We start from the raw sequence: 15,844 nt of genomic DNA on the forward strand, positions 1-15,844 counted from the left end.
TTGTTATATGGTACATATTGTATATCTTATTTATGGTTCTGTAATATAGAGCAGTAAAGGGATTAAGGGTTTTGGTGAGCGTTGGGTAGGTGGAGCTGGGTCCAGAAAAAGATCAGTCATGATCTTATTGAATGGCAGAGCAGGTTCGAGGGGCCAGATGGCCTAACCCTAGTTCTTATAAAGAGCATTTATTGTGGATGGATGGATTGGTTTATTGTCACGTGTACCGAGGTACAGTGAAAAGTATTTTTCTGAGAGCAGCTCAACAGATCATTAAGTACATGAAAAGAAAATTAAAAAGAAAATACATAATCGGGCAACACAAGGTACACGATGTAACTACATAGACACCAGCATTGGGTGAAGCATACAGGGGTGTAGTCTTAAGCAGGTCAGTCCATAAGAGGGTTGTTTAGGAGTCTGGTAACAGCTGGGAAGTAGCTGATTTTGAGTCTGTTCGTGCGTGTTCTCAGACTTTTGTATCTCCTGCCCGATGGAAGAAGTTGGATGAGTGAGTAAGCCGGGTGGGAGGGATTTTTGATTATTTCTTGATTTATAATATAGCACTATAGCTATATCATATATATTTCCTGTTATAGAGTTATTACAGCACCACAAAAATCCACACTCCTTCTCTTTGTCTCTGTTTCTCTGTAAGTGTATTTCCTTCAAGTGCCCATCCAATTTCATTTTGAAAAATTGATTACCTTTGCTTCCACTGTGCTCAGAGACAGGGAGTTCCAGGACATGACCACTTTCAACCAAAATAAACTTCCTCTTCACATTCTCCTCGTACCTGTAATGATGCAATCTCGTAAATTACAGACATATTCAGTCGAGGCATATCAGCCAGCAACCTGCATGATGATTTTCAGGTATCTGTGCCGAGAACAACGAGTGGTAAACATGAATCTGACAATCAACGTAAATTAGCTCCTTCAGTAGAATTGAGAGCTTGCATACGAGGTACAGCAGAGTGAGAATGGAGGGGGAGTGTGTGGGACAGGGATGTACAACTTTTGCAGAAGAAGAAAGGAAACAATGTTCTATAGTGTGGTAACTTTAGCCCACAATAAGGTAGTCAGATGTGTTGTGAAAGATCATCATCTTTATATGTAAAAATACAAAGTTTATAACACAGAATGAACTCAGACATTGGATTGTATTGGATTTGTTTTATTGTCACATGTACTGAGGTACAGTGAAAAGTATTCTGCGTACAGTCCAGACCGATCATTCCATACATGAAAAAAACATAGGACATACATAAATACACAATGTACACACATAGACACAGGCAACAGGTGAGCATTCGGAGTGCAGTACTATTTAGTAGAGATGTGTGAAAAGATCAGTTCAGCCCATGAGAGAGTCATTCAGGAGTCTGGTAACAACAGGGAAGAAGCTCTTTTTGAACCTGTTAGTGTGTGTTCTCAGACTTTTGTATCTCCTGTCCGATGGAAGAGTGAGTAACCCTGGTCGGAGGGATCTTTTATTATGCTGCCCACTTTCCCAAGGCAGCGGGAGATGTAGACAGAGTCAATGGATGGGAGGCGAGTTTGCGTGATGGACGGGGCTGTGTTTCACGACTCTAGTTTCTTACGATCTTGTGCTGAGCAGTTGACAGACCAAGCCGCGATGCAGCCAGATAGGATGCTTTTCATTTTCTGTAAAAATTGTGGAGTCAATGTGGGCATGCCAAATTTCCCTAGCTTCCTGAGGAAGTATAGGTACTGTTGTGCTTCCTTGGTCATAGCATCGACATGGGTGGACCAGGACAGATTGTTGGTGATGTGCACAGCTAGCAATTTGAAGCTGTCAACCACCTCCACCTCGGCACCAATGATGCAGACTGGGGTGTGTCCAATACTTTGCTTCCTGAAGTCAATGACCAGCTCCTTAGTTTTTCTGACATTGAGGGAGAGATGGATCAACTAGTTACACAGATCTCAATCAAAGACTCAACCTGAAAGCCCACTCTGCTGATAACTTTCACATATGCTCATTCACGCATGCTCACACCTTCGAAAAGACATCAGTTTATACATTCACATAGGAAGGGGCTCACTCCAATGCTCTGGAAAACATAGGGGGCTGGTTTCTTCATCCAGAAATCTGGTGCGGCATGCCATCAGGATTCTCCATTTTGCCGACTGGTCAATGGAGTTTCCCACTGTGGGGAACTCCCACGCTGTCAGGAAACCCCTGGGCTGCCGGCAAACCGGAGCATCCCGACGGCAGAGAATCCAGCCCAGGAACTCGAATTGTCTGTTCTGAATTTCTATCCCGTACTGATAGTGATGAATTTTGTAAACTCCTTTTCCAGGATATCAGAAGGGGAAGATTGATAGGGAAGACACTGAGACCAAATATCACACCAAGATCTGAGAGAATCACTCAATTCAAGGGACCTGAATATCACTGGCCTTTGAGGGAAATGTTTGTCTGTTCTGTCTGCTTCAGAAGATTTTAACCATCACTGTGACTGGAAAAGCACCGAGAGACGCACATACCCGAGTGAGAGTGTTCCAGAGCACTGGCTGTGGAAAGAGCTTCAACCAGTTACACAGCCTGAAAAAACATTTGCAATTGGAGAAGGGAAAGACAATTCATCTGTTCTGTGTGTGGACACTTCAGTTGAATGTGAAGAGACACACGGATCACCTGTACCATGGGGAAACCATGGAAATGTGAGGAATGTGGGAAAAGATTCATAACCCCATCGAAGCTGGAAACTCATCGACGCATTCACACTGGGAAGAGGCCATTCACCTGCTCTCAATGTGGGAAGGGATTCACTCAGTTAATCAGCCTGCGGAGACACCAGCGAGTTCACACCGGGGAGAGGCCGTTCACCTGCTCTGTGTGTGGGAAGGGATTCGCTCAATTATCCCACCTGCTGGCCCACCATGTCACTCACACCAACGAGAGACCCTTTGACTGCTCCAACTGTGGGAGTGGGTTTAAAAGCTCGCAGGGACTGATGATCCACCAGCGCATTCACACTGAGGAGAGACCGTTCCACTGCTCTCACTGCACAAAGAGGTTTCGATCGTCATCCAACCTGCTGGAACACGAGCGGGTTCACACCGGGGAGAGGCCGTTCACCTGCTCAGAGTGTGAGAAAGGATTTATTCAGTTATCCAAACTACAGATGCACCAACGAATTCACACAGGGGAGAGGCCATTCACCTGCTCTGAGTGTGGGAAGGGATTCAGAGATTCATCAACCCTGGTGAGACACCAGCGAGTTCATACTGGAGAGAGACCGTTCACCTGTTCTGTGTGCGCAAAGGGATTCATTCAGTTATCCAAATTGCAGATGCATCAGCGAGTTCATACTGGAGAGAGGCCATTTACCTGCGCTGACTGTGGGAAGGGATTCTGTGATTCATCCAACCTGCGGACACATCAGCGAGTCCACACTGGGGAGAGGCCGTTCACCTGCTCTCAGTGTGGGAAGGGTTTCACTCAGTCATCTAGCCTGCTTACACACCAACGGATTCACACTGAGGAGAGGCCATTCACCTGCACCGTGTGTGGAAAGGGATTCACTCAGTTATCCCATCTGCAGAGACACCAGCGAGTTCACAAGTGATGACAGGGGTTGGATTCTGCTGTTTTTGCTGCTGTGAATCCCATCCAGGACTGAACCATGTTCATTCTGACACTTGGTGAAGTGGGAGGGTCGGAGGGTTTCTTTCTGCTGGACTGGCCGGTCTCACCACTTTGCTTCCAGTGGGCTGATGCTCTTTGAACCTGGGAGAGCACATTTCCACTGAAATGATCCACAAAGGCTGACGAAGGACATTAATTTTATCCTGGATAGTAAATAGTGTTTTTCCCCACTACGGGTAGCTCTAAAATAAATACATATGTCTCTGTTCCATTGAGTCTACAGCACAGGGCCAGGCCAGTCGGCTCAATTAGCCTCTGTCAGTATTGATGCTCCACATGAGCCTCCACCCACCCCTCCTCATCTCCCCCCATCAGCATCTCCTTCTATTCCTTTCTCCCTCATGTATGTATCTAGCTTCCCCTTCAATGTATTCATGCTGTTCACCTCAACCACTCGCTGTGGGAGTGAGTTCCACATTCTCACCACTCGAGGTTGCTCATCAAATCCCTATTGGATTATTGAACCCCTTCATCACCTTAAACACTTCCATCAGGTCACCCTTCAGTCTTCTCTTGTTATTTATTCATTACGGGATGTGGGTGCCGCTGTCTACTCCAGCATCTGACTGTCCTTGAGAAGGTGGTGATGAGCCGCAGCCTTGAGCTGCTGCAGTCCATGTGCTGTAGGTGCACCCACTGTGCTGTTTGGGAGTGCCGGGATTTTCACCCAGCGATAGTGAAGGAAAGGCAAGATGCTCCCAAGTCAGGATGATGTGTGGCTCAGAGGGGAATTTGCGGATGATGGTGTTCCCGTGTGTCAGTAGCTCTTGTCCTTCTCTAGGGGCCAGAGGCCGTGGGTTTGGAAGTTGCTGCCGATACAGCCATGGTGAATTCCTGCAGTGAATCTTGTCGATGGTACACACACGGCTGCCACTGTGTGATAGTGGTGGAGGGAGTGAGTGTTGGATCGGGTCCCAATCAAGTGGTCTGCTTTAGAACATAGAACATACAGTGCAGAAGGAGGCCATTCGGCCCATTGAGTCTGCACCGACCCACTTAAGCCCTCACTTCCACCCTATCTCTGTAACCCAATAACCCCTCTCAACTTTTTTGGTCACTAAGGGCAATTTATCATGGCCAATCCACCTAACCTGCACATCTTTGGACTGTGGGAGGAAACCGGAGCACCCGGAGGAAACCCACGCAGACACGGGGAGAACGTGCAGACTCCGCACAGACAATGACCCAGCAGGGAATCGACCTGGGACACTGGCGCTGTGAAGCCACAGTGCTATCCACTTGTGCTACCGTGCTGCTTTGTACTGGATGGTGTCGAACTTCCTGAATGTTGATGGAGCCGCACTCATCCAGTTATCCTAATTGCAGATTTGGAGAGTGGAGAGATTTCCATTACACTCCTGACTGGTGCTTTGCTGATGATGGACAAGCTTCGGGGAGTGAGGAGGTGAGTTCCTCGCTGCAGGAGCCTCATTCTCTGACCTCGTCTCGTAGCCACAGTATTTATGTGGCTGGTCCAGTTCAGTTTCTGAGTGAATTGGATTGGTTGAAGTCTGAGATATTGGGGCCTCAGGAGGCGGTGGAGATGGATCATCAACTCGGCACCTCAGGCTGAAGATTGTTGCAAATACTTCAGCCTTGTATTGATGTGCTGGGCTCCCTCATCATTGAGGATGGAGGTATTTGTGCAGCCTCCTCCTCCTCCTGTTAGTTGTTTAATTGTCCATCACTATTCCCAGTGGGTGTGACAGGAGTGCAGAGCTTAGATCTGATCCCTTCAATATGGATTGGATTGGATTTGTTTATTGTCACGTGTACCGAGGTACAGTGAAAAGTATTTTTCTGCAAGCAGCTCAACAGATCATTCAGTACATTGGAAGAAAGGGAATTGAACAGAATTCAAGAAAGTACATGAGAATACATAATAGGGCTACACAATATATACAATGTAACTACATAAGCATTGGCATCGGATGAAGCAGACAGGGTGTAGTATTAATGAGGACAGTCCATAAAAGGGTCGTTTAGGAGTCTGGTGACAGTGGGGAAGAAGCTGTTTTTGAGTCTGTTCGTCCGTGTTCTCAGACTTCTGAATCTCCTGCCCGATGGAAGAAGTTGGAAAAGTGAGTAAGCCGGGTGGGAGGGATCCTTGATTATGCTGCCTGCTTTCCCCCGGCAGCGGGAGGTGTAGATGGAATCGATGGATGGGAGGCAGGTTCGTGTGATGGACTGGGCGGTATTCACGACTCTCTGAAGTTCCTTGCGGTCCTGGGCCGAGCAGTTGCCATACCAGGCTGTGATGCAGCCCGAGAGGATGCTCTCTATAGTGCATCTGTAAAAGTTGGTAAGGGTTAATGTGGACATGCCAAATTTCCTTAGTTTCCTGAGGAAGTAAAGGCGCTGTTGTGCTTTCTTGGTGATAGCGTCGACATGAGTGGACCAGGATAGATTTTTGGTGATGTGCACCCCTAGGAATTTGAAGCCCTTTCTATAACAAGTTGCTTTCGCATTTTGGCATTTAAGTAGTCCTGTGTTGTAGCTTCACCAGGTTGACGCTTCATATTCAGGTTTGGCTGGTGCTGCTCCTGGCATACCCTCCTGCACTCTTCATTGGACCAGGGTTGATCCCCTGGCATAATCGTAATGTTCGAGTGGGGGATATAACAGACCAGGAGGTTGCAGATTGTGTTTTCATATAATTCTGCTGATGGTCCACAGCGACTCATGGGTGCCCAGTTTTGAGTTGCTTGATCTGTCCAAAATCTGTCCCATGTAGCACAGTGGTACTGCCACACCACACGATGGGGGTGGATTCTCAATGTGAAGATGGGACTTTGTCTGCTCAGGAACTGTGTGGTGATCACTCCTCCCAATACTCTCACAGATGGATCTAGTTGCGATAGGCAGGTTGGTGCGGATGAAGTTCAGGAGGTTTTTCCCTCTTGTTACTTCCCTCACCACCTGCTGGAGGCCCAGTCGAGCAGCTGTGTCCTTTAGTACTCAGCCAGCTCACTTAGTAGTGAAGCTACTGAGCCAGTGATGGACATTGGAATCCCCCACCCAGAATACAGTCTGTGTCCTTGACTCAAAGTGATGTTCAGCATTAAGGAATATTGATTCACCAGCGGGATGGGCGGTAGGTGATAATCAGCAGGAATTTTCCTTGCCCATGTTTTACCTGATGTCACGAGACTTCTTGGGGTCGAGTCAATGTTGAGAACTCTCAGGGTCACTCCCTCCCGACTGGATCCCGCTGTGTACACAGATCCCACCGTCCACACAAATTGCTGAACTCGGAGGGAAAAGCAACATGATGGAATTTCCTCTCAAAGTCCAATTCCTCACAGGCAGCTCTCAAAATCCAGATGGATCGGCAGCAATCAGCAGTGTGGTTCCTGACCAAGTTAACCTGACCTCAGATATGGAAAACCTTTGGAGCCGTCACAAATCCTATCCCAGGGTCCAGACTATACACAATCCGATTTGGATGTTACACAGCAACAGGAACCTCTGAACCAAGGACATGGGAAGACTGTGTGATCTAGGAAAGAAGATCTCTTGGGAAGGTTCAAAGAAAGCGAATCAACCAAAAGTAAAATGAACTCTTGTTGACAAGAGCCCTGGGACTGTGAGAACTCGAGAAAGCTAAACTTTAAAAACTCATTGGGGCTGGTTTAGCTCACTTGGCTAAATCGCTGGCTTTGAAAGCAGACCAAGGCAGGCCATCAGCACGATTCAATTCCCGTACCAGCCTCCCCGAACAGGCGCCGGAATGTGGCGACTAGGGGCTTTTCACAGTAACTTCATTGAAGCCTACTCGCGACAATAAGCGATTTTCATTTTATTTCATTTTCATTGTCATACTGGGTTAGCTTTGTTCTGGGTTAAGCTTATAGTGTTGCCAAGGTGATATGTTTCATTGTAAAATGTGACAGACAGCAACCATTATCTGTACAGTGTGTCATCAGGTCCATGTTACGGTGTTTAATATGTTAAAATGTGTTATGGCATGAAAGGATTCTGAAAGCATGCTTACTTCAGGAAGCATTATTCCTCGGGGATGGGAGGGCAAGTGATGACCCATGTACTTTGGGAAAAGGATTTTATGTGCAATGACCCCTTTAAGACCCAAAATGAAACTGGAGATTCTTCTGAAGGAAGAGGTCTCACGGCGCTGAGGACCCAGGTTCGATCCCGGCCCCGGGTTACTGTCCGTGTGGAGTTTGCACGTTCTTCCTGTGTCTGCGTGGGTCTCACCCCCACAACCCAAAAGATGTGCAGGGTAGGTGGACTGGCCATGCTAAATTGCCCCTTAATTGCAAAAACAATAATTGGGTACTCTAAATGATTTTTTTTTAAAAGAAGAGAACCTGCAGTTTAATCAACGTGGAGCTTCCAACAGCTCCAGGTGTTCAAACAGTGCACTGAGAATACAGCAGGGTCTGTGTTACAACGTGTGTTACACAGTTGGAAAGGACAGCGAGCTGAGGCTTGGAGAGCAGGGGGTTGTGGATTGGAATAGACTACTTCCTTCTATTTAAGTTTTGCTAAATCCAACCATACTGTTTAAAGAGGTCGAAGAAGGGAGTCTCTGGGGATATCGGGAGAGTAACAATCCAAAAGAGAGAGCATTTGCAGACATGCACTTTGCTGGTGTTCACCATCTTCATGGACCTTGGATAGAATTCAGTTGTTGATGGAATTGACTCAAGGGCCAAATCCATTGGGTGGGAAGTGAGGGATCCGACATTGCAGAAGGAGATTGGGAAGATTGTCCATGGTGCAACATTTCTGCAGGAATTAATGTGAGGGCTCATAACAACGTGAGATGTATCTTTGTTGTATCGATTATTTAAAGTGAAATTTCCCTTGTTCTGTGAAATATCCAATGTCTGTTAATTAATGTTTGCGTTGGTTTAGCTGGTTTGTTACAATAAAAGTTTGTAGAAGTGCAATTTTGTCCATTGATTTTCTTTCCATTCGTGTGGTGGGGATTCCTTTCATTTAATAAGTTAGCGGTCACCACATAGATCGTAACAATAGTCAGAGAGTTATTAGACAGTGGAGAAGACCATTCTACCCATCGAGTCCATGTGTAGACCTTTCACGATAACTACTGATTCATTATTGATAAATTAAGATCATATACATATTACATAGAACATAGAACAGTACAGCACAGAACAGGCCCTTCGGCCCTCGATGTTGTGCCGAGCAATGATTACCCTACTCAAACCCACGTAACCCGTATACCCGTAACCCAACAATCCCCCCATTAACCTTACACTACGGGCAATTTAGCATGGCCAATCCACCTAACCCGCACATCTTTGGACTGTGTGCTGTGTCCTTTTATATATGGGTTGTTGTAATGCCCCGCTGTGGTAGTGTCCCCTCTGTGTGTATCGTGAATGCCCATTGGTCGTGTCCTATCTTACTGACCTATTGGTTGAGTGTTTGTGTGTCATGTGTCTGGTGCTCCCTCTAGTGTCTAGCTAGTCTACATGTACTTACATTAACCCCTTGTCTACAGTGATGCATATCACCACACAATGTATGATGCAAAGCGAGTGGTAATGGCCTGGAACCGACCACATACGAGAGCACGGAAGCAGAGATGATGGATGGATTTCAAAAGGAAATTGCATGGGCACTTGAGGGAAATAAACCTATCTGGATTTGGAGAAAGCACGGGGAAATGGACTGACTGGTTTGCTCTATAGATTCTGTGATCTCAGGCAGGAAATTTCAGCTGCTCCAGTCTCCCCACCTCACTCAAGTCCCTGATTCCTGGTGCCATTCTCATAAATCTCCTCTCTGAGAACTTCACATCTATTCAAAAGTGTGGGGCCCAATTCACCAACTGTCAGAATGAACATGGTTCAGTCCTGGATGTGACTTAACAGCAGCAATAACAGCAAAATCCAACTTCTCCCATCACTTGTGAACTCGCTGGTGTCTCAGCAGGTTGGATAATTGAGTGAATCCTTACTCGCAGTCAGAGCAGGTGAACGGCTTCTCCCCACTGTGAACTCGCTCATGTGTCAGTAGGTGGGATAACTCAGTGAATCCCTTCCCACACTCAGAGCAGGTGAATGGTCTCTCCCCAGTGTGAACTCACTGGTGTGACAGCAGGGTGAAAAATTGTGTGAATAGCTTCCCACAGTGAGAGCAGGTGAATGGCCTCCCCTCAGTGTGAATGCGCTGGTGGATCATCGGTCCCTGAGAGCTTTTGAAGCTACTCTCAGTGGTCTCTCCCCGCTGTGAATGGCGTGATGTTTTTTCAGGCTGTGTAACTGATTAAAGATCTTTACACAGTTAGTTCACTGGAACACTCTCACTCACGCGCGTGTGTGTGTGTCTCTCTCGATGCTTTACAAGTCACACTCATGGTTAAAGCCTTCTGAAGCAGACAGAATAGACATAAACATTTCTCATTCTAGGTTGAAAGGCCGATAATATTCAGATCTCAATGAATCGAGCGACGTTGTCAGATTTTGAGGTGAGGTTTGGCTTGATATTTCTATCTGTAAATCCTCTCCTTCCGATGTCTTCTAAAAGGAATTTTAAAAATTCATCACTGTCAGTACAGGATAGAAATTCAGAACAGACAATTCGAGTTGCTTTGGAACATTCTTTCCTCTCATCACCAAAAGCTTTGAATCGCTGTCCCACACACTTCCCCTCTGTTCTCAATCTTCTCTATCTAAAATACACCCTCCCAATTCTCCTTTTTTAAAATTTGTCATGGGCCGGCACTTAGTGCCCATCTCTAATTTCCCTTGATCTGTGTGGTTTGCTTGGCCATTTCAGAGGGCATCTCAGAGTCAACCACATTGCTGTAGATCTGGAGTCACATGTAGGTCAGACCAGGTTAGGATGTTCACATTAATGAACCAGTTGAGTTTTTACAACAATCGGCAATGGTTTCATGGTTATCTTCAGACTTTTAATTTCAGATTTTTATTGAATTCAGATTTCACCAATCTCGTGCGCTGGGATTCAGACCCGGATCCCTGGAGCATTGTCCTGATCTCTGGATTATCAGTGCAGTGACAGTACCAAAATGTCATTGCCTCCCTCCTGAAGGTGCTGATTCAGGCTGATTGACAGATCCCTGCTCACTGCTTCCTGTCCTGGACACAGAGACCTGAAAATGTTCATGCAGGCTCCCAGACAGATATATGTCAATATTACCGGACTAAAAATGTGTGTAACATGCAGACGGATTCACTTCCTTTCCCTTCAGTTGCCAATCGAAGGTCAGGATGAGAAAAGAAATGTAAAGGGGGAGAAAATAAAGTGTTTTACTCACAGATGTTGGAGACAGGGGGAGATTTAAGTCTGTGTGAAGCTTAATCTTCATTCACACAAAGCCCGCGCTCTGATTGGCTGGAGGACCAGAGTACTTCCGGTTTTCAAACTTTTGACAATGGTTGGAGGTGTTGAAGAGCTGCGAGTCAGAAGTGCACATGTGCAGTTATCGGGACTAATGCGCATGTGCGGGGGTGAGGCGGGGACCGGGACAAAGCGGTGCCCTGACCATCCGGGTCTTCCAGCCTTTCCCATTGTACACCAGCTCAGCGCGGCTGGAGGGAAATGTCTCCCCCCCCCCCCACGTGGGGTTCCGCCCCTCATTGTCTGTCAGCGGGGGATTGACCAATGGGAAACTGGGAGGACTACTGTTCTGCTTCCCCAACCAATCAGAGCTCCCTCATTGTCTGAATGCGGAGGATGCGCAATAGCTTGTTAACCTGCTCATTGCTGCCCAGCAAAGCTGCTGCTCTCTCTGAATGAAGAGTCAGTTTCACACAGATTGAAACCTCCCTGTCTTCAACATCTGTGAGTAAAACACATTCTTTTCTCCCCCTTTCCATTTCTTTCCTCATTCTCGCCTTCAATTGGTCACTTGCAGCAACTGAAGGGAAAAGAAGTGAATCCAGGGAGGGTGCAGACTCTGCAAAGCTTGGCCCAGGTCTCTCTCTCTCTCTTAAAGACATTGACATCCTTTGCTCCCTCAGCTTGACACATTTATTTGTCTGGCTAAAAGGATTGTCTCATTCCTTTTTTAAAATAAATTTACTGTACCCAATTCATTTTTTCCAATTAAGGGGCAATTTAGCGTGGCCAATCCACCTACCCTGCACATCTTTGGTTTGTGGGGGGCGAAACCCACGCAAGCACGGGGAGAATGTGCGAACTCCACACGGATAGTGACCCAGAGCCAGGATCGAACCTGGGACCTCGGCGCCGTGAGGCTGCAGGGCTAACCCACTGCGCCACTGTGCTGCCCATCATTCCTAATGTTCACAATTAAAGGGCTGGTTTCCCCAGGAGATGGCTGACATTTAAAGGGGCAATATCAGGGTGACGGTCCTGTATTTTAAGGGACTGCTTCTTATTTTGCCTTTTCTCCTGTATATCTAGGCTTGTGGAAATCCGGTCCCAGGATTTTCCAAGGCGTTTCGAGTGGGATTGCAAGTGAGTTGCCAGCAGAGAGCTGATAATGTTGTGACTGAACAAGATCAGTTGTGAAGTTCTGTTGATTTTTAAACCCACTCCTCCAACTGGTATTGCCTAAACACCCCTCCACCTCATGTCCTTTCATATTGAAACTCAACCCCCGCCCCCAACCCACTCACTTGCTGACCAACATTCTACCAGCCACCCCTTGGCTCTGTGGTTAAGAATGCCTTATTTATTTTCCCAGCAGTTGTGACCCAGGACAATATAGTAATATAGGAAAGAGAGATGTCTAATGTGGGAACATTTTAGATTTTTTATTTGTAGTTTTGTAATCAAGTCAATTTATTATTATTATTTCTATTTTGGATAACAATACTGTGCTATATTATATATTTCCAGTCATAGAGTCATTACAGCACAGACGTAGCCCATTCTGTAATTCCGGTCATTGCCGACTCTTTGTACAACAATCTAATCAGTCCCATTCCAACTCTATGTCCCCGTTTCCCTGCAAGTTTATTTCCTTCAGGTTCCCGTCCAATTTCATTTTGAAATCATTGATCTTCTCCAATTCCTTCACCTTGTAGGCTCAACAGTGGGCAGCACGGTAGCATTGTGGATAGCACAATCGCTTCACAGCTCCAGGGTCCCAGGTTCGATTCCGGCTTGGGTCACTGTCTGTGCGGAGTCTGCACGTCCTCCCCATGTGTGCGTGGGTTCCTCCGGGTGCTCCAGTTTCCTCCCACAGTCCAAAGATGTGCAGGTTAGGTGGATTGGCCATGATAAATTACCCTTAGTGTCCAAAATTGCCCTTAGTGTTGGGTGGGGTTACTGGGTTATGGGGAGAGGGTGGAGGTATTGACCTTGGTTAGGGTGCTCTTTCCAAGAGCCGGTGCAGACCCGATGGGCCGAATGGCCTCCTTCTGCACTGTAAATTCTATGAAACACCAATTGCTACCGAAATAAAATTCTCGCTCACAGCTCCATGTGTCTCTAATGATATAATCGAGCACTGTACATTACACACATTGATATTAGTACTATTGGATCTCTGTTAGATGGCCGAATGGCCAACTGCAGCTTATATTTCTTATGATCTGTGTGTCCAGGACAGAAAATGGTGAGTATGAATCTGTCAATAAGCCTGAATCAGCACCTTCAGGAGAATTGGGAGGGTGAATATTAGATACAGCAGAGTGACAACGGAGGGAGAGTGTGTGGGACGGAGATTTACAGCTTTTGGGGAATGAGAGAGGAAAGTATGTTCTGTTCCCAACTAGAATTGTCGGTTCTGAGTTTCAATCCTGTACTGACAGTGTAAACTCCTTTTACAGGTGATCAGAGGGTGATGATTTGCAGACACACCAAACATCAGATCAAGATCTGACCATCATTCGATTTGGCGAGCCGAATACCTTCAGTCTTTGAAGATAGAAGGAGACAAGTTTGTCTGCCTGCTCCAGTAGATTTAAACCTCGGTGTGAGAGGAATGGTACACAGATTGATAGGGTTCTATTGCATTCATTGTAAAAAGAGCTTTTACCAGTTGCACAGACTGAAAATACATCGCACCATTCACAGTGAGGAGAAACATCTGTGTTTGAAATAGGATTTAACTGACCGTTGAATCTGGAGGAAGAAAACGATAACCACACCATGGAGAAACCGTGGAAATGTGAGGACTGTGGGGTGGGTTTAAAATCCCCATCCGAGCTGGAGGTTCATCGACGCAGTCACACCGGAGAGCGGCCATTCACCTGCACCGAGTGTGAGAAGCAATTCACTCATTTATCCACACTGCAGACACACCAGAGAGTTCACACTGGGGAGAGACCGTTCGTCTGCTCTGTGTGTGGAAAGGGATTTGCCAGTTCATCCCACATGAGGACCCACCAGCGAGTTCACACCGGGGAGAGGCCATTCACCTGCTCTCTATGTGGGAAAGGATTCAGTGATTCATCAAACCTGCTGATGCACCAGAGAGTTCACACCGGGGGAAGGCAGTTCATCTGCTCTGATTGTGGAAAGGATTTCACTCAGTTTTCACACCTACAGTCACACCAGCGAGTTCATTCTGGGGAGAAACCGTTCACCTGCTCCCAGTGTGGGATGGGATTCACCAATTCGTCCAACTTGCTGAGGCATCAGCGGGTTCACACCGGGGAGAGGCCGTTCACCTGCTCCGAGTGTGGGAAGGGATTCAGGAATTCAACCCAGCTGCGGATCCACCGGCGCGTTCACACCGGGGAGAGGCCGTTCACCTGCTCCGAGTGTGGGAAGGGATTCAGTAATTCATCCGACCGGCAGAAACACAGGCGACTTCACACCGGGGAGAGGCCGTTCACTTGTTCCGAGTGTGGGAAGGGATTCACTGTTTCGTCCACCTTGCTGGCACACCAGCGAGTTCACACTGGCGAGAGGCCTTTCACCTGCTCCGAGTGTGGGAAGGGATTCTGTAATTCGTCCAGCCTGCTGACTCACCAGCGAGTTCACACCAGGGAGAGACCGTTCATGTGCTCTGAGTGTGGGAAAGGATTCAGTGATACATCCAGCCTGCTGAGACACCGGCAGGTTCATGCCGAGAAGAGGCCCTTCACCTGCTCAGAGTGTGGGAAGGGATTCACTCGGTCACCCACCCTGCGGAGACACCAGCGAGTTCACAAACAAGCAGAGAGTTTGGATTCTGCTGTCATTGCTGCTGTTCATCACATTCAGGAATGAAAATCGCTTATTGTCACGAGTAGGCTTCAATGAAGTTACTGTGAAAAGCCCCTAGTCGTCACATTCCGGCGCCTGTCCGGGGAGGCTGGTACGGGAATCGAACCGTGCTGCTGGCCTGCCTTGGTCTGCTTTAAAAGCCAGCGATTTAGCCAAGTGAGCTAAACCAGCCCCTGGGTTCAATCATTCTGACAATTGGCAAATTTAGAGGGTCAGAGATTTTCTGATGGACTGGTCGGGCTCTCAACTTGGCTTGCACTCGTCTGATGTTTCTCCAGCTTTGTTGCAAAAAAATTAGATTCAAATTTCATGTGATTCACAGAAGGAAATGATCCTTTGTAGGTAAATGGTATTTAGCTTGTATTTCTGTCTTGAACTCAAAACATGCCACAATGCCTCGTGATAGGCTGTGGTGAGTAGATGGTTGTCTTGTTTCATTGTTCGGGCCGGAAAGTGGAGCTGAGTCCACAAAAGATCAGCCATGATCTAATTGAATGGCGGAGCAGGCTCGAGGGGCCAGATGGCCTGCTCCTGCTCCTAGTTCTTATGTTCTTATGTTCTTATTTATCTGGTTGCTTCTCACAGAAAACAATGAAAATGGTGGCCTTCTCTCATTTGCATCTAACTTGGGGAGTTATTGGGGGAAAATTAGCTTGAAGATTTGCCCAGCTTGGAGCTAGAGGAAGAATCTACAGTCACCCTCACAGTGAAAGTCTTGTGGCAGAAAGCAATCAACTTGAACATTTAGCTTGGAAAGAGTTGTGAAGAAGCAGGCGGGGAGAAACCGTCTCTGGCCAAAGTCAGGGCCAAAGGTCAGTGAGGCTCAGGACCGAGCTGAGGAATCAACAGTCATGGGATCCTGAAGAAATTTTGGAATGTCAGTTCATTAAAAGCTAATGTAAATACATCGGGGGAGGGGTGGGGGGGGTGACATGGGGGCACAGTGGTTAGCACTGCCGCCTCGCGGCACCGTCGGCCCGGTTTCGCTCCCGGCCCCAGGTCACTGTCCGTGTGGGGTTTGCAC

General features: G+C 47.1%; 1 protein-coding gene across 1 annotated transcript in view; it reads left to right on the top strand.

Annotated features, from left to right (window-relative positions):
- The window catches only part of LOC119951529 (zinc finger protein 585A-like), a 93,252-nt gene extending 77,994 nt beyond the window's left edge, over positions 1-15,258 (top strand). Inside the window, exons 3-6 of the mRNA XM_038774729.1 lie at positions 826-976; positions 2,650-3,586; positions 12,064-12,117; positions 13,723-15,258. Of these exons, the coding sequence (XP_038630657.1) occupies positions 826-976; positions 2,650-3,586; positions 12,064-12,117; positions 13,723-14,823 (2,243 nt within the window). The 3' untranslated portion in view covers positions 14,824-15,258. The remainder of the gene's footprint in view (positions 1-825; positions 977-2,649; positions 3,587-12,063; positions 12,118-13,722) is intronic.
- Positions 15,259-15,844: the final 586 nt, after the last annotated feature.

Source organism: Scyliorhinus canicula, chromosome 17 (genome assembly GCF_902713615.1).
Source record: "Scyliorhinus canicula chromosome 17, sScyCan1.1, whole genome shotgun sequence".
In the NCBI taxonomy this organism is placed as follows: domain Eukaryota; kingdom Metazoa; phylum Chordata; class Chondrichthyes; order Carcharhiniformes; family Scyliorhinidae; genus Scyliorhinus; species Scyliorhinus canicula.